Source organism: Molothrus aeneus, chromosome 31 (genome assembly GCF_037042795.1).
Source record: "Molothrus aeneus isolate 106 chromosome 31, BPBGC_Maene_1.0, whole genome shotgun sequence".
Lineage (NCBI taxonomy): Eukaryota > Metazoa > Chordata > Aves > Passeriformes > Icteridae > Molothrus > Molothrus aeneus.
This window is the reverse complement of record NC_089676.1, coordinates 2,305,026-2,332,557: the sequence shown is the minus strand read 5'-3', so window position 1 is coordinate 2,332,557 and position 27,532 is coordinate 2,305,026. Positions and strand designations below refer to the sequence as shown.

At 62.4% G+C, this 27,532-nt stretch overlaps 2 protein-coding genes across 6 annotated transcripts; both read left to right on the top strand.

Annotated features, from left to right (window-relative positions):
• The first annotated feature begins 629 nt into the window (after positions 1 to 629).
• On the top strand, positions 630 to 21,919 carry ARHGEF2 (Rho/Rac guanine nucleotide exchange factor 2). Of its 5 annotated transcripts, none has more exons than XM_066568141.1 (22): positions 630 to 744; positions 9,551 to 9,701; positions 11,532 to 11,599; positions 11,732 to 11,795; positions 12,232 to 12,361; positions 12,913 to 13,022; positions 13,103 to 13,249; positions 13,991 to 14,241; positions 14,428 to 14,553; positions 15,137 to 15,254; positions 15,969 to 16,226; positions 17,131 to 17,207; positions 17,291 to 17,460; positions 17,656 to 17,723; positions 18,526 to 18,714; positions 19,256 to 19,369; positions 19,453 to 19,514; positions 19,624 to 19,665; positions 19,755 to 19,805; positions 20,164 to 20,556; positions 21,123 to 21,312; positions 21,394 to 21,919. In XM_066568141.1, exons 1-22 carry the CDS (start codon positions 727 to 729, stop codon positions 21,468 to 21,470), a joined length of 2,874 nt encoding a protein of 957 aa, XP_066424238.1. In that variant the 5' UTR covers positions 630 to 726; the 3' UTR covers positions 21,471 to 21,919. The 5 variants fall into 5 exon arrangements, with proteins under 5 accessions (XP_066424238.1, XP_066424237.1, XP_066424235.1 ...); XM_066568140.1 differs by lacking the exon at positions 630 to 744 and adding an exon at positions 4,758 to 4,902; XM_066568138.1 differs by lacking the exon at positions 630 to 744 and adding an exon at positions 7,292 to 7,991.
• A 304-nt stretch (positions 21,920 to 22,223) lies between these two features.
• On the top strand, positions 22,224 to 27,280 carry ANKRD35 (ankyrin repeat domain 35). The gene is made up of 12 exons (XM_066568168.1): positions 22,224 to 22,262; positions 23,205 to 23,335; positions 23,414 to 23,502; positions 23,719 to 23,783; positions 24,100 to 24,157; positions 24,249 to 24,319; positions 24,397 to 24,503; positions 24,718 to 24,866; positions 24,994 to 26,243; positions 26,844 to 26,933; positions 27,021 to 27,086; positions 27,181 to 27,280. The coding sequence occupies exons 1-12, from the start codon at positions 22,224 to 22,226 to the stop codon at positions 27,256 to 27,258; spliced, it is 2,193 nt and encodes a 730-aa protein (XP_066424265.1). The 3' UTR covers positions 27,259 to 27,280.
• Positions 27,281 to 27,532: the final 252 nt, after the last annotated feature.

Genomic DNA, 27,532 nt, shown 5'->3' with positions numbered 1-27,532 from the left:
ATTTGTCCCCACCCAAGGGCATCTTGTGACCCCCCCCGAGGGTGATTTATCTCCGAGGATGGCTTGTCCCCCCCAAAAAATGGGGATTTGTCCCCCCAAAATGGGGATTTGTCCCCCTCCAAAGGGAATTTGTCCCCTCCGAAGGGGATTTGTCCCCCCAAAAACGAGATTTGTCCCCTTCAGGGGGAATTTGTCCCCTCAAATGGGATTTGTCCCCTTGAGGGAGAATTCGTCCCCCCCAGTTGGGATTTTTGTCCCCCCCAATGGGGATTTGTCCCCCCCAATGGGATTTGTCCCCTCCAAGGGGGGATTTCTCCCCTTCCAAGCGTGGCTTTTGTCCCCCCCATCAAAGGGGATTTGTCCCCTCCAAGAGCTCTTTGTCCCCTCCCAGGATGTCCCCAAGGAACCAGGACCCCCTCCCCGCTGCCCAGATCGGGGGGCAGAGACACGGGGGGACCCCCGGGAGGGGACAGAGGGGGCACGGAGGGGGCTGGGAGGGGACAGAGGGGGCTCCGTGGTGGCGGCGGGGAGGGGACGCGCTCGCTCCTCCCCGCTGCCGGCGGGGCCAGAGCGGGATCGTCCGGCGGGATCGACCGGCGGGATCGACCGGCGGGATCCTCCTCCCGCAGCACCGGGAGCCGCGAGCGGCTGGCGGGGGAGGCGGCGGGGACCCCCCCGGGCCGGGAAGGGACCCCCCTGGACAGGACCCTCAGCTTCATCCGCAGGATGACCGGGAAGACAAAGGTAACGGGAAAAACGGGGAACGGGGCGGGATCGGCTCCGCGGGCGCGGCGGGACAACGGAACAACGGGAAAAGGGAAGAACGGGAGAACGGAACAACGGGAAAAGGGAAGAACGGGAGAACGGAACAACGGGAAAAGGGAAGAACGGGAGAACGGGATACCGGGAAAACGGGATACCGGGATACCGGGAAAAGGGAATAACGGGATACCGGGAGAACGGAATATCGGGATACCGGGATACCGGGAAAACGGGAGAACGGAACAACGGGAGAGCGGGATACGGGGAAACCGGGATAACGGGATGGATTCACGGATGCTCTGCCGTGCCTCAGTTTCCCCTCTCCCGCCCGGCTCCGCCGCTCGCTGTTTGCCAGATTTTGGGGTCTAAAAGAAAGGAAAAGGTGGGAAGGGATCCCGAGCGCCCGTTCCTGCCGCCATCCCTTCCTCGGGAATGTTTTCCTCCTGCTCCTTGCCCCCTCCCGTGCCTCAGTTTCCCATCTCCCGCCCGTTCCTGGAGCGCTTTGGCGACTCGGGGGGAGGGGGATCCCCCCTCAATTCCCTCCTCAGGGGGGGAAACTGAGGCACGGGGGGACCCCGCAGCCGGGCCGTGGCTTTGTCCCCGGTTTTGGGGGGGCCAAACCCCGCTCGGCCCCCCCCGGGCGGCCCCGATTTGCCGCCATGCGGAGCCGTTAATCCCTGACCTCCTCCTCCTCCTCCTCCTCCTCCTCCTCCTCCCGCTCTTCCCGCCGGATCAGCCGCCAGCTGTTCCCATCTGGGGGGGGGGGGCCCGCGTCCCCTCCCCACCCCCCCGGCCCCAAATCCCGCCTGGAGCAGCCGCGGGATCCGGAACCGCCCGGGGGAGCGGCTCCGGCCTCATCCCGGCATCGCAGCAGGGCCGGGACGGGCTGAAATCCGGCCTTGCCTGGGATGTTTGTTGGGATTATTGGATTGTTTGGTTGGGATTCTGTAGGGGAAAGGCGCCTGGAAGTCGGGGTGAGCTTGTGGGGGGGGGGGTTCCGGCTCCGTTTCGGGGTGGGGAGGGGTCGGTCCCGGCTGGAAAAGCGGGACATGGAAGGAATATTCTTCCCAAAACGGCTCTTTTGGGAAATAATAATAATAATAATAATAATAATAATAATAATAATAATAATAATAATAATAATAATAATAATAATAATAATAATAATAACAATAACAATAATAATAATAATAATAATAATAATAATAATAATAATCCCGTGGGGGTCTCCTTTGGGGGGTTCCAACCCCCAGATCCGGTCCCGGGGGTTCCCATGGGAGGTTCTGGCGAGGGGTCGGTGCTGGGGGTGATTCCGGGGGTCTCCTGTGACCGGACCCCCCCCCCATTTCCCTCCTCCCGCCGTTTCCCCTCGGCCTCGGGGGGGTTTTCCACGCCGGGCCCCCCCTCGGTCCTCCCGGAGCATCCGGGGGCGTCTCCGGGGATTCCTGCGGCGCTTTTTGGGTGTTTGGGGAGGAGAAGCCCCGGTCGGTCCCGGTGTATCCGGGAGGAAACGAGGATGGGGAATGTGGGTGAGAGGGGGACTCTGAGCACGTCCTCCCCCCTCCCCCGGCTCCGGGGGCCCCCCCGAGGGTTCGATTCCGCTTTGGTGACCAGGAGTTAATTAAAATCCGCAGTTTAATTAAAATCCAGCCTTGGCAGGCCCGGGAAGGAGCCGGGAATGGGGTGGGAATGAGTCAGGAATGAGGCCCAGGAACTTCCAGGGATCTGCCCCCATCCTGGCCTTGGCACGTGGGATGTTTTCCTGGATCCAAAGAATATTCTCCTGAATCCCAGGAATGTTTCTCTGGATCCCAGGGATATTTTCCTGAATCTCAGAGATGTTTCCTGCATCTCTGGAGTGTTTTCCTGGATCCCAGGAATATTTTACCAGATCCAAAGAATATTTTCCTGAATCCCAGGGATGTTTTGAACCCTGGGGATATTTTCCTGGATATCAGGGATGCTTTCCAGAATCCCAGAGATGTTTCCTGGATCTCTGGGGTGTTTTTCTGAATCCCAGGGATGTTTTCATGAATCCCAGGAATATTTTCCTGAATCCCAGAGATGTTTTCCTGGCTCTCAGAGTTATTTTCCTGAATCCCAGGGATATTTTCCTGATTCCCAGAGATATTTTCCTGATTCCCAGGGATGTTTTCCTGGATCCCAGGGATATTTTCCTGATTCCCAGGGATGTTTTCCTGGATCCCAGGGATATTTTCCTGGATCCCAGAGATGTTTTCCTGGATCCCAGGGACATTTCCCTCTATCTCAGGGATGTTTTCCTGGATCCCAGGGATTTTTCCCCAGGAATGCCCATCCCACCCTCCCGATGGTGCATCCCTGCCTCTCCCCGGGAATTTTTTGGCGCCGTTCCCTTTCCACAGCCGCTGTTTTTCCCCAGGGAAACTGAGGCAGCCAGGAGCGGTGACACCTCTTGGTGGCGCCGCTGGATTTTCCTGGTTATTCATTAATCCCAGCCCTGCTGCTCTCGCTCCCGTCCCCGTCCCCTTGGTGTCCCCTCGGTGCCACCAGGCTGGGAAATGAGGGATAAAATGACATTTAACTCCTCTGCATCCCGGAACTGCGGGGGTGGCTTTGTCCTGGCGCTCCCCGAGTGACACTTGGGGACTTCGGGATCCCCAAAAAGCCACAGCTGGGATCAGGAGCGTTATCTCAGATTGATCCCATAAATCCTGGCTTATCTTGGTGGAGTTAATGTTCAACCGGGTGACGCCGGCCCGGCTCCCGCTGCCAGGGCCTCTCCCAAGCCGCTGTTTTATGGGGAAAAAGTGACATTTTCCCCCAAACAGCACTTTTATCCCAACTTTCCATCCCCAGGGAAGCGGCAGCACCCATGGAGGGGCTCTCCCGGGAAGGGCCCAGCCTGGATTTGCTGCAGTTGGGAGACAAGAGCCCCAAAAATGGAGGAGAGCAGGGCTGGGATTTGTGTCACCCCAGAAACGGAGCTTTGGGCCGTGCAGGGGCTTCGGGATGGGTGGAATTCCATGGGGTTCGCTGCTTCCTCCCGGGATTCCTGTCCTGGTGCCCCGCTGGGATGGGAAGGGGGTGCTCCCAAAGGTCGGGGCTTTCCAGGGAGTGCGCGAGGGGGGAAACTGAGGCACAGAGAGGAAGGGCTGGACCTGGGGCCACATCCGGGCTGCTGGGGCTGGAGCAGGGGGGGCTCCGAGGGGCGACCCCGGGGGATGCTGGGGATGGTCCGGGGGCATTCCAGGGATTGATCCCCGGGGATGCTGGGGATGGTCTGAGATGGATCTGGGGATTGATCCCGAGGGATGATGGGGACGGTCCAAGGGGACTCTGGGAATTGATCCCGAGGGGATTCCAGGGTTTGATCCCCAGGGATGCTGGGGTGAAGATTCCGGATGAGCCTGGGGACCAATCCTGAGGGATGATGGGTGTGATCTGGGGTGGCCTCAGGGACTGATCCCTTGGGATGCTGGAGCACAGATCCCTCGGGATGTTGGGATTCAGATCCCTCGGGATGTTGAATTCGAATCTCTCGGGATGCTGGAGCACAGATCCCTCAGGGTGCTGGATTAGAGATCCCTCGGGACATTGGGATTCAGATCCCTTGGGACATTGGGATTCAGATCCCTCGGGATGCAGGAATTCAAATCCCTCGGGATGCTGGCACTCAGACCCCTCAGGGTGTTGGATTCCAGATCCCTCGGGATGCTCAACTGCGATCCCCGGGGACGCTGCAGTTCCGTGCCCAGAGCTGGGCTCAGTCCCGGCTCCGCTCCCTCGGGAGCCGCTCCCGGAGGAGGGCGCGGTGCCGGTCCCGGAGGATGCGGATGCCGGGCAGAGGCTCCGGGGCGCCGATCCCGGCCGGATCCCGGGAATCCCGGCGGGATCGGGGCCGGATCCCGGGGACCCCGCGCGAACAAAGGCCCCGCGGGCAGCACGAGGCCGGGGGGCGGCGCCACCCGCCCCCGGGAGGGCGGGACCGACGGGGACCGGGCAGGGACCGGGAGCACCGGGAGGGGACCGGGAAGGAGCCGGGAAAGAGCCGGGAGACACCGGGAGAGCAGCGGGGAGCACCGGGAGGGAGCCGGGAGCGCTCCCTGGATTATGTCCCGGATCGAGTCGCTGTCGCGAGTCAGGAGCGATCGCGCCAAGGTGGGTCCCGGCAGGGCAGCCCCCCCCGAGCGGGGACCCCCCCCTTCTCCAGCCCATCTTGGGGTGCGGGGCCTCTCCCCTCCCTGCTCCTGTTTGGGAGGGGTCGCCCCATCCTTCACCCAAACTTGGGGGGCTCTGCCTTGTCCCAGGCGGCCGCGGGGATTTTTTGGGTTTTTTTTTGGGGAGGATTTTGGGGTTTTTTGGGGAGCACGGGGTGATGCTCAGGGTGTGGGGGGGGGGTTCCGCACCTCGGGGGTCCCGAGGGAAGGGGGATGGGGGGTGGGGAGGGGGCGAGGGCCCCCCCAGCTGCTCCCCATTGTGCATCGGGGGGCGCTGCCTGCAACAAGGACCCCCCCCCCCTCCCTCCCCGCAGCTCTGGGGACCCCCGTGTGTCCCCCCCCGCCCCCCTCCCCAAATTCCCCGCCGCCCCAAACTTGGCCCCGACTCTTCCTCATCCTCCTTTCCGCCCAAGCTTCGGGTGACGCGAGGATGAGGATGAGGAAGTCGCCTTCCCCTCCTGCCGGGCGGGGCGGGGGGGAAAGAAATTTTAAGGACCCTCCACACCCCGCACCCCAATTTGAGATAAATGAAAGACAAAGCCTCGCACGGGGCGGCGGGGTTGGTTCGGGGATGGGGAAACTGAGGCACGGGAGCGTGGCCGCGGCTCCGACCCCCGTGACCGGGGGGGGGCACCGGGCATGTGGCAATGCCGGCGTGGCGAAACCAGGAACGGACGGGGGGGGCTCGGGGGGGCCCCACGGGGCTTTGTGTGCGCCCCGTGCTCGGGCCAGGCCTTTTTGGGGGGGGGGGGGATGCTCTGTGCCCCCCCCCCGGCGCCTCAGTTTACCCCAAAACTGAGATTTTTTGAGGACCCCCCCCCCCAGCCCTGAGCGCTCTTGGATGCTCTGAGTTGTTCGGGGGGGGGGGGAGGTTTGGGGGTGCCCCCCCCACCCCGGAAAGGGTTTTGGGGGGGCTCTGGGGCGGTTTTTGGGGGGGTCGGGGGTGGTTTTGTGGAAGGGGGAAGTGGTTGTTGCTCCCTGCGCCGCCTCGGGGGGGGGGGGAATGGCGTTTTTTGGGTTTTTTTGTTGTTTTTTGGTTGGTTTTTTGTTTTGTTTTAAAAAAGTTTCGTCCGAGGCGTTTCGGCCCCACCCAGAGCCCGGGGGGTGTCGGGGCTGCCCCCCCCGCGGACGCAACGACCCCAAAAAACAGCGGCACCCCCCGGTCCCGACTGCGAGGGGAAATTTGGGGACCCCCCCTCGCTCCTCCCCGCGGCTTTTTTGGGGGATCCCCACCTGCGTTTGGGGTTGGGGGGCTCCTGTCAGCGACCCCCCCCGCCCTCCCCGCAGCCCCCCCAAAACAGCCCAAGGGGGTCCCGCTACCCCAGATCCCCCCCAAATCCGGGGGGTTCCAACCTCCGAGAGGGAAAATTTGGGGGTTCAGGGGGTCTGGGGGGGGGGGGGTGACCCGGTGGATTTTTTTGGGGGTTCAGGGGGGATTTGCTGGGAGTCCCCCCGTGTTTCCCGGCCCGGCCCGGCGGGGTCTTTGTTGCCTCGGCCGGGGCTTTGTTCGCCGCCGGGGCTGTCCCCAAAGAGGGGGGGAAATGTCCCCAAAACGGGGGGGGCGCTGTCCCCAAAAATGGGGGAATTCCCCCCAAAAAGGCGAGGGCCGCCCCCAGCAGCTCCGTGACGCCGTTTTGGGGTTCATCTCTGTTAAATCTCGGTGGCTTTTGGGGTGGGGGCTCCCCCCTTCATTCCCCCCCCCCCCCTTTCCAGGGCCGGTTTTAGGGTGGGGTCTGAGAGCACCCCAAAAACTCCCCCCGAGCTCCGCGCGGAGTTTTGGGGCCGGAACAGGAACCCGAAAAGCCCCGGCTCTATTTAAAGCACCGAAACTTCCTCCGCCCCCAGCTCGGGGGGGTGGGGGTGGCCGGGGGGGGGTTCGGAAGCGCGGGGACCCCGAAATTCCCCGCACGGAGCAGCCGCGTGTCCCCACAGCCCGGTTCGTGCAGGTTTTGGGGTTCGGGGGGGCTTTTTTGGGGTTTTTGGGGGGGTTTAGGGGGGCGCGGTCTCTTCCCCCCCCCACATCCCCGGGGTTTTTAGGGCTTCTCGGGGTGGTCCCGGACCCCCCCAAATTTGCAGCAGGGGGGATGCGGGACCCCCCTAAATCCTCCCAGGGTGGTTTTGGTTGCGCGGGTGGGACCCCCCCTTTCTGCTGAGGGTTTTGTTCGGGGGGTTCTGGTTCGGGAGGTTCGGGGGGGGTCCCGGGGCGGGCAGGAAGCGGCGGCGGCGGCGGCGGCGGCTCTCGCCTTTGTCTGGCGCGGTTCGGTTTCCTTCTCCAGGCGGGGGGGGGCCCAAAATGGGGAGGAAAACACGGAAATGGGTGCGGAGAAAAGCGGGGAAAGAGGGGAGAAAAGTCAGGGGGGAAAAGAGGAGAAATGGTAAAAAAAAAAATAATAATAGAGGTTAAAAAAAAATGGGGGGAATAGAGGAGAAAAAAAGGAAAGTAAGATTTTAAAAAGGGGAATTAACGGGGGGGGAAAGCGGTGAAGATGGAAAAATCAGTTAAAAAGAAAAATGCTGTAAAAAGGGGGATATAGAGATAGAAAAGGAAAAATGGTAAAAAAGGGGGAAGGTGGGAAAAAGGAATGATAAAAAAAAAGGAAAGAAAATCGGGATGGAAAAGGAAAGAAAAGCAGAAAGATAAAGGAAAGAAAGTGAAGGGAAGGAAAGGGAAAAAAAATAGGGGGAAAAGGGCGAAAAGAATAAAGGGAAAGCAAAAAAAAAAAGAAAAGGAAAGGAAAGGCAAGCAAATAAAGGGAAGAGAGAAAAAGAAAAGAAAAGAAAAGAAAAGAAAAGAAAAGAAAAGAAAAGAAATGAACAAAAACCGGAGGAAAAGCGAAGCAAAGCAAACAAAACCGGCGGAGCAAAGGGAAAAATCAAAGGAAAACAAACAAGCGGGCGGGAACAATCGCGCGCGGGGCCGATGTCGCGGCCGGAGGCGCCGCCGGGCTCGGGGGGGCCGGGATGTGCTGCTGCTCCTGCGCCCCGTTCCCGGCGGAGCGGGAGCCGGAGGGACCCCTGAGGCCAGAGCGGGTGAGGCCCCCCCGCGACCCCCGCCCGGGTTTGGGGACACGGGGCGACACTGGGGGCCCAGCACCGGGGTCTCACTGGGGTCTCGCTCCCGATCCGAGGGGTCCCAGAGGTGCGCGAGGGGTCCCAAAGGTGCCCGTGGGGTCCCCGTCCCAATCCGAGGGGTCCCAAAGGTGCCTGAGGGGTCCCTGTCCCAATCCGAGGGGTCCCAAAGGTGCGCGAGGGGTCCCTGTCCCAATCTGAGGGGTCCCAAAGGTGCCCGTGGGGTCCCTGTCCCAATCTGAGGGGTCCCAAAGGTGCCCGTGGGGTCCCTGTCCCAATCCGAGGGGTCCCAAAGGTGCCTGAGGGGTCCCTGTCCCAATCTGAGGGGTCCCAAAGGTGCGCGAGGGGTCCCAAGGTGCCTATGGGGTCCCAAAGGTGCCCATGGGGTCCCTGTCCCAATCCGAGGGGTCCCAATGGTGCCCATGGGGTCCCAAAGGTGCCCGAGGGGTCCCAAAGGAGCCCAAGGGGTCCCAAAGGTGCCCGTAGGGTCCCAAAGATGCCCATGGGGTCCCTCTCCTGCTCTGAGGAGTCCCAAAGGTGCCCATGGGGTCCCAAAGGTGCCCGAGGGGTCCCAAAGGAGCCCAAGGGGTCCCAAAGGTGCCCATGGGGTCCCAAAGGTGCCCATGGGGTCCCAAAGGTGCCCGAGGGGTCCCTGTCCCAATCTGAGGGGTCCCAGAGGTGCCCGTGGGGTCCCAAAGGTGCCCGTGGGGTCCCCCCCGTTCTCCCTCCCTCCCCCCCTCCAGGCCCCCCCGGGGGTCCCCCAGCCCCTTCCCCACCCTCGGGGGGGGGGAGCAGGGACGGACCCCGGGACGCCCCTCGGGATTGGGGAGCAGAACTGGGGGCGTCCCGAGGGGGTTTTGGGGGGCTGTTGGTTGGCACCCGCCGGTGCCAGGCACGGCCGGGGGTGCCAAGGGGGGGTAGGGGGGGCACAAAGGCCTCTCTGTGCCCGTGGGGGGGGGGGGCACGGGGGGGGTCCGAGGCCAGCCCGGCGACACTGGGGGGGTGACACCGACTCGCTCCCCTTTTCCATATGGGAAAAAAACCCCAAAAGCGACCCCCCAAAACCATCCCCATGATGGGGGGGGGGCTCAGCCGCACACCCCCACCCCACGGGTTATTTTAGGGGTGGGGGGGTGGAAAAAAAGGGGGTGATGGGCTAAAAATAGATGGTGGGGGGGCGCAAGAGGGGGGGCAGCGTCACCCCCGGCGGCGCCCCCGCAGCCCGTCCCCATTGGGGCTGGCACCGGGGGGGCCGTGCCGGGGCGGGGGGGATCTCACCGGCAGAGCCTCCGGTTACCGTGGGAACGGCAGGGATGCAGGGGAGCGGCGGCGAGCGCAGGGAGCGCGCCGGGCTCTCCCCATCCTCCGGGCTCCCCGGCGAAAGCCCGGGAACCACGGGGGACCGGCGGCTGCCCGCGGCCATGAGCCGCGTCCCGAGGGCGGCGGGAGGAGCGGGGGGAGCGGCGGGGAGGCCCCGGTGCCGCAGCCCCGTCAGGCGTCCGGTGCCGCTGTCCGGGCAGGGCAAGGACAAGGAGAGGATGAAGGAGGGCAAGGAGAAGGACGCGCGTTACACCAACGGGCACCTGTTCACCACCATCTCCGTGTCGGGCATGACCATGTGCTTCGCCTGCAACAAGAGCATCACGGCCAAGGAAGCGCTGGTGTGCCCCAGTGAGTGCCCGGGGGCATTGCAGGGCACAGGGAGGGAAATGCCGGCTGCGTGTGCCCGGCAGGGCTTACCGGGGGGGGTTTGCCAAGGGGATGTGGCAGGGGAGGGTTGGCACGGTGGCATGGCCGGGGTGGCTTTAGCGGGGTGGATTTGGTGGGGAGGCTTTGCCGGGGTGGCTTTGCCAGGGTGGATTTGCCAGGGTGGCATTGCCAGGGTGGATTTGGTGGGGTGGCTTTGCCAGGGTGGCATTGCTGGGGTGGATTTGGTGGGGTGGCTTTGCCAAATTACCATGGCTGCAGTGGCTTTGCCAGGGTGGCTTTGCCAGGGTGGCATTGCTGGGGTGGCATTGCTGCGGTGGCTTTGCCAGGGTGGCTTTTCCAGGGCAGAATTGCCATGGTGGCTTTGCCAGGGTGGCATTTCTGGGGTGGCATTGCTGAGGTGGCATTGCTGCAGTGGCTTTGCCAGGGTGGCTTTGCCAGGGTGGATTTGATGGGGTGGCTTTGCCAGGGCAGAATTGCCAGGGTGGCATCACTGCAGTGGCTTTGCCAGGGTTGATTTGATGGGGTGGCTTATCCAGGGTGGCTTTTCGAGGGCAGAATTGCCAGGATGGCTTTGCCAGGGTGGCATTTTGGGGTGGCTTTGCTGCAGTGGCATTGCCAGGGTGGCTTTTCCAGAGTGGAGTTGCCAGGGTGGCTTTGCCGCAGTGGATTTTTTGGGATGGCTCTTCTGGGGTATCTTTTCCATCATCACTTTGCCAGGGTGGCATTGCCAGGGCAGAATTGCCACGGTGGCTTTGCTGCAGTGGCTTTGCCAGGGTGGATTTGCTGGGTGGAATTGCCAGGATGGATTTGCTGGGTGGAATTGCCAGGGTGGATTTGCTGGGTGGAATTGCCAGGATGGATTTGCTGGGGTGGCTTTCTCACGGTGCCTTTGCCAGGATGACATTTCTGTGGTGGCTTGGCCAGGCTGGCATTGCCGCAGTGACTTTCACAGAGTGGAGTTGCCAGGGTGGCTTTTTCTGGGGTGGCTTTGCCGCAGTGGGTTTGGTTTTTTTTTTCCCCGAGGAGGCTTTTTTTGGGATGACTTTTTTTGGGGTGGCTTTGCTGGGGCGGAATTGCTGGGGTGGCTTTGCCAGATTGGATTTGCCGCAGTGCCTTGGCCAGGGCGGCTTTTTTGGGACGGCTTTTTTTGGGGTGGCCTCACCAGGATGACTGTGCCATGGTGGCTTTTTTTGGGATGGCATTTTTGGGGTGGCCTCACCATGATGGCTGTGCCATGGTGGCTTTTTTGGGGTGGCATTTTTGGGGTGGCCTCACCAGGATGGCTGTGCCATGGTGGCTTTTTTTGGGATGGCATTTTTGGGGTGGCCTCACCAGGATGGCTGTGCCATGGTGGCATTTTTGGGGTGGCCTCACCATGATGGCTGTGCCATGGTGGCTTTTTTGGGATGGCATTTTTGGGGTGGCCTCACCAGGATGGCTGTGCCACGCTGGCTTTTCCAAGATGACTTTTTTGGGGCGGCTTTGCCGCACGGGCACCGCGGTGCCCGTTCCCAGAGCCCAGCTCCTGCCGGGTTTTCTGCCTGGAGCAGGAGATGGTTTCTCCATTTCTCCAGCCTGGCACGTCCCAGCTCCCTGGCGCTGGTGGCCCCGCTCTGGCGCGGTGCCCTCAGGCTCGGGGCAGCTGCTGCTCCGTGGCAGCTGCAGCTCCGGGTGCTCCTCACCCACCCTCATTCCCACCACATCTGCTGCCGTCGCTCTGCCAGGAGCCGGGGGAGGAGGGGTGGCAGGAGGGTCCCCGTGGCCTTTTTGTCACCTCTCGGTGTCCCCCAGCCTGCAACGTCACCATCCACAACCGCTGCAAGGACACGCTGCCCAACTGCACCAAGGTGAAGCAGAAGGTGAGCGCGGTGCCACCGAGGGGTGACGGAGGGGAGGGGAGGGGGGATGTGGCACTGGGGACACGCGAGGACAGTGACGAGGACGGTGACGAGGACGGTGACGAGGACAGTGACGCTTCCGCTCCCCCGCAGCAGCAGAAGGCGGCGCTGCTGAAGAACAGCTCAGCCCTGCAGTCGGTGTCCCTGCGCAACAAGAGTGAGTGGGGGGAGCTTTCCTTTCCTTTCCTTTCCTTTCCTTTCCTTTCCTTTCCTTTCCTTTCCTTTCCTTTCCTTTCCTTTCCTTTCCTTTCCTTTCCTTTCCTTTCCTTTCCTTTCCTTTCCTTTCCTTTCCTTTCCTTTCCTTTCCTTTCCTTTCCTTTCCTTTCCTTTCCTTTCCTTTCCTTTCCTTCCCTTCCCTTCCCTTCCCTTCCCTTCCCTTCCCTTCCCTTCCCTTCCCTTCCCTTCCCTTCCCTTCCCTTCCCTTTCCCCTCCCTTTCCCCTCCCTTTTCCCTTTCCCCTCCCTTTTCCCTTTCCCCTCCCTTTTCCCTTTCCCCTCCCTTTCCTTTTTTTCCCCCTTTTTTCCCTCCCCTCCCGTGTGTCCCTGCCCAGCCTGGGAGGTGACAGGGGGGTCCCAGCAGTGTCCCCCTCCCCAGATGCCATCCGGGAGCGCCCCAACTCTGCCATCTACCCCTCGGAGAGCTTCCGGCAGACGCTGCTGGGGCCCCGCCGCGGCCGCCCCTCCTTGTCCCTCTCCAAGAGCGTCTCCACCACCAACATCTCGGGGTAAGGACGGGTGACAGAGGGGACAGGGGGTGTCCCCAGTGCCCCCGTCGTGTCCCACCCCCTCCCCAGGAGGTTCAACAATGACTTTTTTTGGGGGGGGCGGAATTGCTGGGGTGGCTTTGGCAGATTGGATTTGCTGCAGTGCCTTGGCCAGGGCAGCTTTTTTGGGGTGGCCTTGCCAGGGTGACTGTGCCATGGTGGCTTTTTTGGGGTGGCTTTTTTGGGGTGGCCTTGCCAGGATGGCTGTGCCATGGTGGCTTTTTTGGGGTGGCTTTTTTGGGGTGGCCTTGCCAGGACGACTGTGCCATGGTGGCTTTTTTGGGGTGGCTTTACCAGGGTGACTGTGCCATGGTGGCTTTTTTTGGGATGGCTTTTTTGGGATGGCTTTTTTGGGGTGGCCTTGTCAGGATTGCTGTGCCATGGTGGCGTTTTGGGATGGCTTTTTTGGGGTGGCTTTACCAGGGTGACTGTGCCATGGTGGCTTTTTTGGGATGGCTTTTTTGGGGTGGCTTTCCCCATCATGTCCCCATCACGTCCCACCCCCTCTCCAGGAATTTCAACGATGACTCTCCCCTGGGCATCCGGCGGATCCTGTCCCAGTCCACGGATTCCCTCAACATGCGCAACCGGACGCTCTCGGTGGAGTCGTTGATCGACGAAGGTGGGGACGCCCCCGGGGACGCCGTGAGGACGCAGGGGAGGGACACGGGGGCTCCATGTCCCTGCTGATGTCACCTGCAGGCCCTGACGTCATCCTGAGCCAGCTGCTGAGCGATCTGGAGGCGGATGGGAAGGAGTTTGAGGCGGATTCCTGGAGCCTGGCGGTGGATAACAGCTTCCTGCAGCAGCACCGCATGGACGTCATGAAGCGGCAGGACGTCATCTACGGTGAGGGGACAGAGGGACGGGGACATGGGGACAGGGGTGGGACACAGGCATGGGGAATGTGAGGACGGGAAAGGGATACAGGGGTGGGGATGCAGAGATGGGGGACACGGGGACAGGGGACACAGGAAGAGGTTGGACAAGTGGGAATGGGGACACAGGGCCAGGCTGGGTGGCTGTCCTTGGGGTCCTGCTCCCTCTGTGCTGTTGTTGGGATGCTGTCCCTGTCCCCAGGGCTGTGTCCCTGTCCCCAGGGCTGTGTCCCTGGGGTGTGTCCCTGTCCCTGAGGGTTCTGTCCCTGGGGGTGTGTCCCTGTCCTCAAGGGTTCTGTTCCTGTCTATGGGGATGCTATCCCTGTCCCGGGGCTGTGTCCCTGTCCCCGTCCCCATGGTGTGTCCCTGTCCCCGAGGGTTCTGTCCCTGTCCCCAGGGCTGTGTCCCTGTCCCCAAGGGTTCTGTCCCCGTCCCCGTGGTGTGTCCCTGTCCCTGTGGTGTGTCCCTGTCCCCGTGGTGTGTCCCTGTCCCTGAGGGTTCTGTCCCTGTCCCCGAGGGTTCTGTCCCTGTCCCAGCCTGTGTCCCTGTCCCCATGGTGTGTCCCTGTTCCCGTGGTGTGTCCCTGTCCCTGAGGGTTCTGTCCCTGTCCCAGCCTGTGTCCCTGTCCCCATGGTGTGTCCCTGTCCCTGTGGCGTGTCCCTGTCCCCGTGGCGTGTCCCTGTCCCCTGGTGACCCCGCCGTGCCCCCGCAGAGCTGATGCAGACGGAGCTGCACCACGTGCGGACGCTGAAGATCATGGGCGCCCTGTTCCGCAGGGCCATGCTGGAGGAGCTGCAGCTGGACCCCGGCACCGTCCAGCGCATCTTCCCCTGCCTGGACGAGCTCAGCCACATCCACGAGCGCTTCCTGGCCCAGCTCCTGGAGCGGCGCCGGGAATCGCTGGCCCAGGACAGCAACAAGAACTTCGTCATCGACCGCCTCGGTGACATCCTTGTCACCCAGGTGGGCAGAAAACCGGGATTTAGGGGGTGGGATGCAGGGAAATGAGGGTTTGGGGGTACAGGGGGGTGGGGATAGCCCCTGGGAGGCAGTGAGTGGGTTAGCAGGGTGCTTTGGGGTGGGGGTGGTGGAGGGGACGCACTCACTGATGGGATGGCACTCACTGATGTCCCCTCGTTGTTCCCCAAGTTCTCGGGCCCGAGCGCGGAGCAGCTGCGCAAAGCCTACGCCGAGTTCTGCAGCAAGCACACCAAGGCACTCAAGGAGTACAAGGACCTGCTGGCCCGGGACAAACGCTTCCAGCAGTTCATCAGGGTGGGCTCCCTGGGGACCCCCGGGCTGGGGAGCGGGGTCTGGGGGACCCCCAGGATGGGGAGCGGGGTCTGCATCCCCCCAGGATGGGAGTTGGGGTCTTCATCCTCTGGGGGACCCCCGGGCTGGGGAGCGGGGTCTGGGGGACCCCCAGGATGGGGAGCGGGGTCTGCATCCTCCCAGGATGGGAGTTGGGGTCTTCATCCTCTTGGGGACCTCCCAGATGGGGTTTGGGGTCTCCATATTCTGGGGGACCCCCGGGACGGGGATCAGGGTCTCCATCCTCTTGGGGACCCCTGGGATGGGGTTTGGGGTCTCCATCCTCTGGGGGACCCCTGGGATGGGGTTTGGGGTCTCCATCCTCTGGGAGACCCCTGGGATGGGGTTTGGGGTCTCCATCCTCTGGGGGACCCCCGGGATAGGGGTCTCCATCCCCCAGCACGTTCCAGTGGAAAACCCTTCTCCCACCTCCTTGCCTCAGTTTCCCCGACTCGTGTCCTTCCCTTCCTGAGCTCCGGGGGTCTCTGCTGATGGGGGTCTCTGCTTTTGGGGGGCCCTGCTGACGATGCGGTGTCCCCCCCCCCAGCGGGTGACACGCTCCCCTCTCCTCCGCCGCCACGGCGTCCCCGAGTGCATCCTGCTGGTGACGCAGCGCATCACCAAGTACCCGGTGCTCATCGAGCGCATCCTCAAGAATTCCAAAGGTACCTGGGAGGGGCTGGAACCCACCCGGGGCGTTTTGGGGTGGGGCTGGGATTCCGTGATGTCAGGATCCAGGACATCCCTCTGGCTGTCCTGAGCAGCCCAGACCCTGCCAGGGGGCTCAGGGACCCTGGTACAGAGCCCAGGACGCCCCTGTGTGGGTTTGATTATGACCCGTGGAGCAAGTGACCAACCTTGTATGAAGATCTGCAAGCCACAACAGTTTAAGTGGAATATTAGTGAAGTTATCAGGGGGTGGAAAAGTAGATTTTGGGGTTTTTGGTATGGGGGTTCAGGGGGCAAGATGGAGGGAGCTGGGTGTGTCCAGCCTTTCTCCTTCTTCTTCTTGGCCTCCATCTTCTGCTGTGATGTTGGCACTTACAGATTGGTTTAGAGTAGAAGCTCACTGTCTAACACGGGTGATAGGTATTGGGAAGGAATTGTAAATATTGTACACATTGTAGTTTTTAGTATAAAGACAAAACCCTGCCCTGGGGGCAGGCAGAGTGCCTGGAACTGTCCTGCTGGATGGACCTCGGCAGGGCAGGAGAAAATTTTTTATAGATAAGATACAACAAACAGCCTTGAGAGCGAGAAATGAAGAGCCCAGACTCCTCCTTCAAGCGCCGGGCTGGGAAAAGAGACTTGGGAACTTTTCTCGGGGTGGCTGCGAGCAGCCAAAGATCCCGACACCGTCTTCCCTCCCCTCCTGGCAGACAACGAGGGCGACTGCGCGGACCTGTCGCGGGCGCTGCGCTTGGTGAAGGAGCTGCTGTCGGCCGTGGACGAGGAGGTTCACGCCTGGGAGCTCCGCGGGCGCCTCTGGGACGTTTTCCGGCGGGTGGATCCCCGCGCCAAGGTGCCGCTGTGCTGGGACAGCCGGCCCGGGGCCTTCGGGAGGGACGAGCTGCTCCGCAGGAAGCTGGTGCACAGCGGGGGCATGCTCTGGAAAACGGCGGCCGGGCGCTTCAAAGGTGGGAAATTCGGGGGAAAATGGGACTGGGGGATGTCCAGGGAATGGGGATGCCCGTGGAGAAGGACGTGTTGGCAGAGCTGCTCTCTCCCCACGGCTGAATTTGGGGTCAGCCATGGGATTTGGGGGGGTTCAGCAGGGTGGACCCCCCCCCCCCCTCCATTCACCCCAACTGTGGAATTTTTCCTCACTCGGGGTCACCAAACGTGGGAATGTTCCTCACTCGGGGTCACCAATTGTGGTGGTGTTTGCAGGGGTCCCAGGATGAAGGAAGGGACGAGAACCTTGGCTCCATGTTTCAGAACCCTATTCTTTTAGTATAGTTTTAATATATCCTTTTGTTTTAATATAACATATTATATTAAAACGTATTATTTTATATTAACACAAATTTATATTATATTATATTATATTATATTATATTATATTATATTATATTATATTATATTATATTATATTATATTATATTATATTATATTATATTACATTACATTACATTATATTACATTACATTACATTATATTACATATACTGTAATATATTTTATTATATTACATTATATTATATTACATTATATTACATTATATTATATTACATTATATTATATCAAAAGGATATATTAAAACTGTACTAAAAGAATAGAAGAAAGGATTTCATCAGAAAGGAATCGAAAGGAATGGAATGATAATAAAATCTTGTGACTCTCAGAGAGTCTGAGACAGCTGGACTGTGATTGGCCATTAATTAGAAACAACCGCATGAGGCCAATCAAAGCTGCAGCTGCTGCATTCCACAGCAGCAGATGATCATTGTTTACCTTTAGTTCCTGAGGCCTCTCAGCTTCTCAGGATAAAAAGATCCCACCAAAAGGATTTTTCATAAAATCTGTCTGTGACACATCGCAGACGTCCTGGTGCTGCTGATGACGGACGTGCTGGTGTTCCTGCAAGAGAAGGACCAGAAATTCACCTTCCCCATGCTGGTGAGCTGCTCCCTCCTCGCCCCGACCCTCACAGGGGCCTCCAGGGCACCATTCCCCGTTCCCAACGCTCCCCAATCCCTCAGGACAAGCCTGCTGTCATCTCCCTGCAAAACCTGATCGTGAGGGACATCGCCAACCAGGAGAAGGGGATGTTCCTGATCAGCGCGGCCCCGCCCGAGATGTACGAGGTGCACGCGGCCTCACGGGACGACCGCAACCACTGGATGAAGGTCATCCAGCAGGCAGTCAGCCTGTGAGTGTCCCCTGGGAACTGGGGACACCTGGGATGGCCCCCAGCATGTCTGGGGATCGCTGGGGGGCCATGGGTACAGGGTGGGTGGTGGTGGGTGCGTGGATGTGGAGGGGAAAAGGGGATGGGTGTGGGTGATGCGGTTGGGGGGTTCTGGTTCTGACACCCCCCCCCGCCCCCCAATCCTGGCTCTCCCAGCTGTCCAAGCCGCCAGGATTTTCCCCTGATTGAGACGGAGACTGAAGCGTCCTTGAGGAAACTGAAAGGTGGGGGCTCATCCCGGTTCACCCCATCCCATCCTGCTCCATCCCTGTGCATCCCATCCTGTGCATCCCATCCCTGTTCATTGCATCCCATCCTGTTGATCCGATCCCATTGATCCCATCCCATCCTGTGCATTCCATGGATCCCATCCCATGGATCCCATCCCATCCCATCGATCCCATCTCATTGATCCCATTGAACCCATCCCATCCCATTGATCCTATCCCACCCCATCGATCCCATCCCATCCCAGTGATCTAATCCCATCAATCCCATTGATCCCATCAATCCCATCCCACCTCATCAATCCCATTGATCCCACCCCATCAATCCCATCCCATTGATCCCACCCCATCGATCCCATCCCATCCCATTGATCCCACCCCATTGATCCCATCCCATCCCATCGATCCCACCCCATCGATCCCATCCCACCCCACTGATCCCATCCCATTGATCCCATCCCATCCCATTGATCCCATCCCATCAATCCCATTGATCCCATCCCATTGATCCCATCCCACCCCATTGATCCCATCCCACCCCATTGATCCCATCCCATCCCATTGATCCCACCCCATCGATCCCATCCCATCGATCCCACCCCATCGATCCCATCCCATCCCATTGATCCCATCCCATCAATCCCATTGATCCCATCCCATCCCATTGATCCTATCCCATCCCATTGATCCCATCCCATCAATCCCATTGATCCCATCCCATCGATCCCATCCCACCCCACTGATCCCACCCCACCGCAGCCCCCGCTGACCCCAGTCCATCCCCTCCTGCCCTGGGCAGAGCGCATGGAGCAGCAGGACCGGCAGATCGCAGCGCTGCTGGAGGACAAGGTTGGCATTTTTGCCGACATGCTGGCGCTGGGCAGCGGCTGCTCCGAGCCCCCCGCAGCCCCCCGGGGCACCCCCTTCCCCGGGGACCCCACCCGGGGCCCCCGCGGGGACGTCCTGCTGCACGACGCCATCCGGGAAGGTACGGCGGGGTCACAGCAGCTTTTCTGAGTCACTTTAATAAGTTTTTGGACGTTCATAACGTATTCAGTGTGGCTTAGTTACTTTTGGAGGCATAAAAATAAGTCGGGTGGTTTTTGTTGTAGTGTTGGGAATAAAAACGTAAAATAATAAATAAAAGGCGAAATAATAAACAGAGAAAATGGAGTTAGGTGTTAGATGGTTTTGTTTTTTGGTAAAATACTTTATAAAAGTAGTTAATTTCTTTGTTTACACCTTTTTCTAGTTTTTGTCTAATTAGCTGTTTTGAAGTTTGAGATTAAGTTCTTTAGGCTTATGAGGTGGCTTTTTTCACCTCACCAAAGAGAGAAGCTTCCAGGCTTCTTTCCTTCCAAAGAGAACAAAAAAAAAAATCATTTTGTCACTCCATCAACAAAAAGCAGCTCCGAGATGGGGAGATCCAGGGTGGGAAGGAGAAGTACAGGATGCTCTGGGGTGGGGTGGAAACTTCTGGATGCCCCAGGATGGGGAAACTGAGGCAGGGCTCCACCTTTCCCCCACAGTGGAGTGCCTGAAGGAGATTTTCACGGGATGCACCCGGGACCGGGACCAGAACCAGAACCAGAACCAGAACCACCCCCCCGATGCCGAGAGCTGCCCCAGCCCCAGCGCCAGCAGTAAGGGGGGGACACAGGGAGGGGTTGCTGGGTTGGGGGGACCCCCGAGACCCCCTTGGGGCTCACCCAGCCTTCCCCTGCAGACGGTGACTCCGGCAGCATCAACGGCTCCTTGGAATTGCGGGCGGATCCGGATGGGCAGCGGGTGAGCCGGGGAGGGGGCACAAAGGGGGACAGCTGGGGGGTGCAGGGGGACAGCTGGGGACCCCCAGCCCACGCTGGGACCCTCAGTGTCACCCCACTCTCTTCCACAGGACGGGAATGGGAACCAGGTGCCACCGAGGGGATCCCAGGAGGTGAGGAAAGGGTTTTGGGTGCTCAGTGGGTCCCCCCGATGGGGCACTTGGGGTTCACCTCCCCTCACCCCAAATTCTGTCCCCTACAGGAGATCAACCAGCGCCTGGTGAACCTGTACGGGCTCCTGCTGCGGCTCCAGGTGGGACAGGGAGGGAGGACAAGGGGGTACCCCTGCCCAAATCCATCCTGCTCCCAAATCCATGCCCTTTGTTCCCCTCTTTCTCCCCATTTCCCCCTGTTCCCTATTCCCCCTTTTATTTCCCTTTTTTCCCCCTTTTTTCCCCCTTTTCCCCTGCTTTGTCCCCTTCCCATTCCCTTATTTCTCCTCATTGTCCCATTCCCTCTTGCCCTATTCCCCCTTTTTTTTCCCCTTTTTCCCCCTTTCTTCCCCCCTTTTTTCCTCCTATTTTTCCCCCCTTCTTTACCCCTTCCCCCCCCCATTTTCCCCCCTTTTCCCCTATTCTTCTCTCCTTTCCCTGACCCCTCTCTCCTCTCAGGTCCACCTGACCCACCAGGAGGTGCTGCTGGAGCTGCAGCTGCCGGAGGGGCTGCAGCGGCCGCGGCCCCGCCGGGGCTCCCAGCCGGCCGTGCCGGTAACCGGAGCGGCGGAACCGGGTGCCGGGGCGGAGCTGGCGCTGCTGCAGCGGCAGCACGGGCTGGTGCAGGAGGAGCTGAGCCGCTGCCGCCAGCTGTGCCAGGAGCGGGCGCAGGAGGCGGCGGCGCTGGAGTCGCGCCTGCGGGACAGCGAACGGGAGCGCTCCCGGTTGGAACGGGAGCTGCAGGAGGCGCGGGGGGCACCGGCGGGGCCGCGGGGCCGGCGGGCGGCGGAGCCTCGGCGTAGGAGCCTCCCGGCTGGGGATGCGCTGTACCTGAGCTTCACCCCCCCGCAGGTGAGCCCGGGGGCACCGGGGGCACCAGAGGGACTGCAGGAACCGGGGGGGCACCGGAGGGACCGAGGGCACCGGAGGGAATGGGGGCACTGAGGGCACCGGGGGCACCAGAGGGACTGCAGGAACCGGGGGGGCACTGGAGGGACCGAGGGCACTGAGGGCACCAGAGGGAGTGAGGGCACTGGAGGGACTGGGGGGCACCGAGGGCACTGAAGAGACTGGGGGGCACTGAGGGCACGAAGGACACTGGGGGGACTGAGGGGACTGAGGGCACTGGAGGGAGTGGGGGCACTGGGGAGACTGGAGGGACTGGGGGCACCAGAGGCACTGGAGGGACCAGGGGGCACTGGGGGGACCAGGGACACCGAAGGCACCGGAGGGACCGGGAGCACTGGGGGCTCCAAGGGCACCAGAGGGACCGGTGGCACTGAGGGCACCGGAGGGACCGGGGACACCGAGGGCACTGGAGGGACCGGTGGCACCAAGGGCACCGAGGGTACCGGGGATGGGCACGGCCCGGTGGGGTCTCTGTGAGTTGAATCCCCCGCTCCGTTCCCGCCCCGCAGCTGAGCCACGCCAGCCCCCCCGCCGTTGTCCCGTTCCACGCCCCCGCCTTCCCCGGCGGCTCCCGGGACGAGCTGGAATTCCGAGGAACCGACCCCGAACGGCTGCGGGAGGGCGAGGACACCCTGGACGTGCTCCTGGAGGACGAGGGGGGCTTGGGGGGTCGCCACTCCCCCCCTGCCAGCCCCCGAGGTGGGTCCCTGGTTTTTGGGGGGCGATAGATCCCACCCCGGGGTCCCGATTTTATTTTGTTAACCCCGAGTTTTCCCGTAGATTTCCTGAGGATGCAGGATATTCCCGAGGAGGCGGAGAACAGCCAGGAGCTGAAGGAGGGCGATGGGGACAGTTAGGGACCCCCGCAGCCCCCCCAGCACCCCACGATTCCCCCCCAGGAGACGCCGGGGGTTGGATCCAGCTGTGGGGAGCGTTGGGAAAAGCGGGATGGGGACGCTGCTATTCCCACGGGAGCCTTATGGGAATTGGGGTGGGGGGGTCCAGTCGCCCCCTCCCCTACTCCAACCCGGGGGGGACAGGGGTGACATCGTGTCCCTCCTCTTCCCGCTGGGATTTATTTATTTATTTGGATGTTTTGGGGTGCGGGAGGCGGCCCCGGGCAGGGGGTGGGGGGGAACCCCCCCCGCTCCTGGGTCAGCGGTGACAGTGACCCCCCCCCCGGTATCGGGGGGCTGCCCAAGGGTGGGGCGGGGAGGGACGGGGTCCCCGCGGATTAACTGTAAAAACAAAGGATAAAAGAAATGAAAAATATTAAAAAAAAAATTCGGAAAATCGTGAAAATGAAGAGTTTGGAGCCAAAATGAAGGGGGTGGGAGGGGGCTGGGGGCGGCACGGACCAGCCGGGGCGGGGGGGTCTCAGCCGGGGGGTCTGGGCCGGGTTTGGGGCGCACCCGCAGGGCGGGGCCGTTCCCGGGGCGGTGCCGAACCCGCCGGGCCGGGTGCGGGACCGGGCGCGGGGCGGGGCGGGGCGGGCGGAGGACGCGGCCCCGGAGCGGCGGCACCCGGGAGGTCCCGCAGCGAGGAGGGGGCCGGGGGGGCCGGGACCGGAGGGGCGGGGCCCGGGGGCTCCCGGGGCGGGGGTCCCGGCCATGAAGAGGATGTTCTCCTGCTCCAGCTCGCAAGTGACGGTGAGTCCCGGCAGGGAACGGGGCCCGTGCCGGCTGCGATCCCAGCTCCGATCCCATTGCGATCCCAGCTGTGATCCCAATCCCGATCCCATTGCGATCCCAGCTGTGATCCCGATCCCATTGTGATCCCAGCTGTGATCCCAATCCCGATCCCATTGCGATCCCAGCTGTGATCCCGATCCCGTTTCGATCCCAGCTGCCAGCCCAGTGCCGGTGCCAGCCCCGGTGCCAGCTGCCAGCCCAGTGCTGGTGCCAGCTCTGATCGCAGCCCCAATGGTGCCTCAGTCCCGACCCCAATCCAGCTCCAACAATCCCAATTCCATTCCCAGCCCCAATTCTGGTCCCAATCCTGGCTGCAATCCCCGTCCCAGCCCCAAATCCATCTCAATCCCAGCCCAAATTCTGGTCCCGATCCTGGCTGCAATCCCTGTCCCATCCCAATCCCAGTTTTGATGCTGGTCCCGATCCCAGCCCCATTCCCAGCCTCCATCCCAGTTCAACCCCAATCCCAGCCCCAATCCTGACCCCAATCCCAGCCCCAATCCTGACCCCAATCCCAGCCCCAATCCTGCCCCATTGCCTTGCCCCCAGCCCTGGCCCCACTGCCACTCCCGCAGCCCATCCCAGTCCCGGTTCCCGTTCTCAGACCCCGGTCCCGGTTCCGGTGCCACCCCGGCTCCCGGTGCCACGCTGGAGCCCAGCCCGCCTCGGTGGCACTCGCCAAACCAGCCGGGCGGGCACAGGCCGGGACACGCTCCGGCCTCTCCGCCCCCTCCCGGCTCCGCGGGGATCCCGGAGCCCTCACGGAGCCCCGCGAGTGGGGAAACTGAGGCAGGAGCTGCGTGGCAGGACCCGCACTGGGGGGGTCCTGCCTTGGGGTGGGCTTTGGGGTGCTGTCCTGGGTTTGGGGTCCTGTCCTGGATTTGGGGACCCCCCCCGCAGATGGAGAGCTGGACGCGGCAGGACCAGAAGCTCCTGGAGGCGGTGACACGAGGGGACGTGGCCCGGGTGGCCGCCCTGGCCGCCCGCAAGGCCGCCCGCCCCGCCAAGCTCAACGCCAGGGGACAATCTGCGTATGTCACCGCCGGGGGGACACGGGGGGGTCGGGGGGGGGGGACACAGGGGTCACGGCCACCTCTCACCCCCCCCAGGCTCCACCTGGCTGCGGCCGGGGGCCTCACCGAGTGCCTGACGCTGCTGCTGGAGCACGGGGCTCCCGTCAATGGAACCAACGATGACGGTGGGTGGGGACACCTTGGGGACACCTTGGGGACATCCAGGCAGGTCCCTGTGTCACCTCTGGAGGAGCCCAGAGCTGTCCCCCGAGGCAGGGACCTGCCTGGGGAGTGTCCCCTGATGGAGGGGGTGTCCCTTGGAGGTGTCCCCTGATGGACGGAGTGTCCCTTAGGGGAGCAGGTGTCCCCAGGAGTGTCCCCAGCCCATCCTGTCCCCACAGGCAGCACCGCCCTGCACTTGGCCACCATCGCCTGCCAGCCCCAGTGCGTGAAGGTGCTGCTGCAGGTACGGAGAGGGACGGGAATGGGGTGGGATTGGGATTGGGATGGGATGGGATCAAAGGGGTGGGAGTGGGATGGGAAGGGATGGGAACAGGAATTGGAATGGGAACTGGATTGGGATGGCGCTGGGGGTGAAATCAGGGATGGAGATCAGGATAGAGACGGGGATAAGGACATGGATTGGGGATGCAGAGGAGGATGAGGATGGAGGTGGGGATGGGAACAAGGACAGGGATGAGGGTGGGAACAGGACTGGGATGGGGGGGCCATTCCCAATCCCGTTCCCATCCCATTCCCATTCCCTTCCCCTGTGCCCCCAGCACGGAGCCAACGAGCGCCATGCGGACGGGCAGAACCGGACTCCGCTGCACTGGGCAGGTGAGGGTGGGGGACACGGGGACAGCCCGGGATTTGGGGGACACCAGAGGGGTCCCCCAGGGTCCCTGCAGTGACCCCACGCCCCCTGCAGCCTCCTCGGGCTGCGCCTCCAGCGTCCTCCTGCTCTGCGACCACGAGGCCCCGCTGGATGTCCCCGATGCTGTGAGTGGGGACAGGGGGACAGCAGGGGGTGACAGGGGACAGCAAAGGGTCGGTGGTCACCCCACGTGTCCCCCCAGCACGGCCAGACCCCCCTGATGCTGGCAGCACAGGGGAACCACGTGGCTGTTTGTGCCCAGCTCCTGCGGCGCGGGGCCGAGCCTGGGCTGGCCGACAGGGATGGCAGGTGGGTCACAGGGGACACTGGGGACACTGGGACGCCCTGGGGACATCGCTCTGTGCTGTCACCAATGCGGGGAAGGGATGGGAGTCACCTGTGCCACCGGGTCATGGTGCCATCTTGTCACCGTGCCCATGTGCCACCCCGTGCCATCGCTCACTGCCCCCGTGTCCCTCTGTGTCACATCCCCCCTGTCCCCCGTGTCACATCCCCGGCTCAGGACGGCGCTGGAGCTGGCCCTGGCTCACGGCAGCCTGGAAGTGGCCGAGCTGCTGCAGGGCCACAAGGGGGACAAGGACACCGGGAATGTCACTGGAAATGTCACCGGGGAGGCCCCGAGCTGGGCTCTCCAGAAGGCCCCAAGGAGAGGTGAGACCTCCTGGAGCCCTCCCCAAAAAAAGGGAAAAAGTGGGGGAAAATGGGAAAACAACGGGGGGAAATTGGAAAAAAATAGGGAAAAATTGGGAAAACGGGATTGTGTTGCTCCCTCCTGCAGAGAATGGTGCTGGACAGGTGGGAATCCAGGGCGAGGAGGAGGAGGAGGAGGAAGAGGAGCAGAGGGACGGATGCGCTGCCCGGCGGCTGCGGGAGGAGCTGGCGAGGAAGACTCTGGAATGCCGGAGGCTGGAGGAAGCTGCCGAGGGCATCCGGCGGCGGCTGCGGGAGCTCCTGCGGCTCCTGCCGGGACGGGAAGCGGGTGAGGATGAGGATGAGGATGAGGATGAGGATGAGGATGAGGAGGATGACGGCGCCTGCCTGGAGCTCCTGGCCCGGCGCGTGGCGGAGCTGAGGAAGAGGACGAGGGATGAAGAGTGGGAAGGAGGACAAGGCAGCAGCGAGGCTCCGGCGCTGATCCCGTTCCTGGCCTGGCTGGGGGAGGAGTGCTCCAAAATGCGGGAAGCGAAGGCCGGAGCCTTCTCCCGGAGCCGGGAGCTGCGCCGGGAATCCGAGCGTTCCCTCCGGGCCGAGCCCGCCTGGGAGCAGCTGGCGGCGGGGCTGGAGCAGGCGCTGGAGCAGCAGGACCAGATCCACGCCAGGATGCTCCAAGGATCCCAAATCCTCCTGGAAAAGCTCCGCCGGTGCTCGGTGAACGGCCCGGAGCCGGCTGCGGGCGGGAAGCACCGGCAGGAGATCCCGAGGGAGGGCGGGAGGATGGAGAAGGAGCTGCTGGAGCTGCGGGAGGGTAACGGGAAGCTCCTGGTGGAGCTGGCGCGGCTGGGCCGGGAGCGGGAGCGGCTGCAGCGGGAGCTGCGGGAGCTGCGGGGGGATCCCGGCAAGCGGGACGAGGCCTGGAGGCTGCGCCGGGAGCTGCGGGCGCTGCGGGACGGGCTCGGAGCGCGGGTGCGGGAGGCGGGCGGCGACAGCGGGGCCGGGATCCTCCGGGATCTGCACCGGCGGCTGGACGCGCTGGTGCGCTCCCAGCACGAGGCCCTGCAGCTCATCACGGAGATGGAGGAGGGAGAGGCCGCAGAAACCCCCGGGAGCGACGAGGAGGGCGGGATAGCGGGAGAACCGGGAGAACCGGAAGCGGCGCAGAGCACGGAGCGCGGCACCGCCGGTGTCCCGGCGGGCTCGGAGGCGGAGCGGTGGCGGGAGGCGGCGGCGGCGGCCGAGGAGAGGGCGGCCGGGCGGGAACGGGAGCTGCGGGAGCTGCGGGAGGCGGCGGCGGGGCTGGAGCGCGGCGCGGCGGCGCTGCGGGAACGCGCGGGGCGGCTGGAGCGCGCCTGCCGCGACAAGGACGGGAAGGTGAGGGATGGGCTGGGGACGGGGACAGGGACGGGACCTTCCCAGCACCAGTCCCATCCCCATCATCATCATCCTCCTGCCCTCCTTGTCCCCATCGCTGACCCCTTCCCGTCTTCGTCTTCCTCTCATCCTTGTCCTCACTGCCGACCCCTTCCCATCTTCCTCTTCCTCCCATATCCACCCCCATGTCCCTCCCATCCCCATCCCCGTCTTCCTTCCACCATCATCATCATCATCATCCCTTTCCCACCGTTGTTCCCATCATCATCTGCACCCCCATCCCATCCCATCCCATCCCATCCCATCCCATCGATCCCATCCCATCCCATTGATTCCACCCCACTGATCCCATTGATCCCATCCCATCCCACCCCACTGATCCCATTGATCCCACCCCACTGATCCCATCCCATCCCATTGATCCCATCCCACCCTATCCCTATCCCCATCCTGTTCCCCCTCCCAGCCCCATTTTGGGGGGACCTCGGGGTGAACTGAGCCGGACCTTGAGGGCTGGCAGGGACCAAGGGGGCTCTGGGGGGTGCTGAGAGCAACCAACCCCCCCAGCCCCCAATTCTGCCCCTGACTTTGCCCCCCCAGCTGAAGCAGCTGCTGGTGGAGACGGAGAAACTCTCGGCCGAGGTGTTGGGGCTGCGGGGCAGGAACGCCCGGCTCCAGCTCCAGCTGGAGGTGAGGACAGCGCCCGGTGTCACACCGTGTCACCCTTGGTGACCTCTTGTCACCGTGAGTCACCCAGTGCCACCCTGTGCCCCCCAGGTCCAGCAGAAGCAGCACCGGGACACCGTGGCCGTGTACCGGAGCCACCTCCTCCAGGCTGCCCAGGTGGGACCCCCCGGCCCTGCCCGGGGTCTCTGGGGGGGTGGGGGTCACAGTTTTGGGTGGGATTCTGGCAAAAGCCACACTCCCTCCTCCGCAGGGATTCATGGACGAGGGCGTCCACGCTGCGCTGCTGCGGATCCTGCGGGCCCAGGCGGGAGCGGGGCCGTGGCATTAAACCGGGAAATTGTGACACACACGCGGCTGTGCCCCGTTCTGTGTCCCTTTCCGTGTCCCATTTGTGTCCCTTTCCATGTCCCATCCTGTGTCCCACCCCGTGTCCCATTTGTGTCCCTTTCTGTGTCCCTTTCCATGTCCCATTTGTGTCCCTTTCTGTGTTCCATCCCGTGTCCCATCCCCTGTTCCATCCCATGTCCCTTTCCAAGTCCTAACCCGTGTCCCATGCCCCCATCCTGTGTCCTATCCCATGTTCCCATCCTGTGTCCTATCCC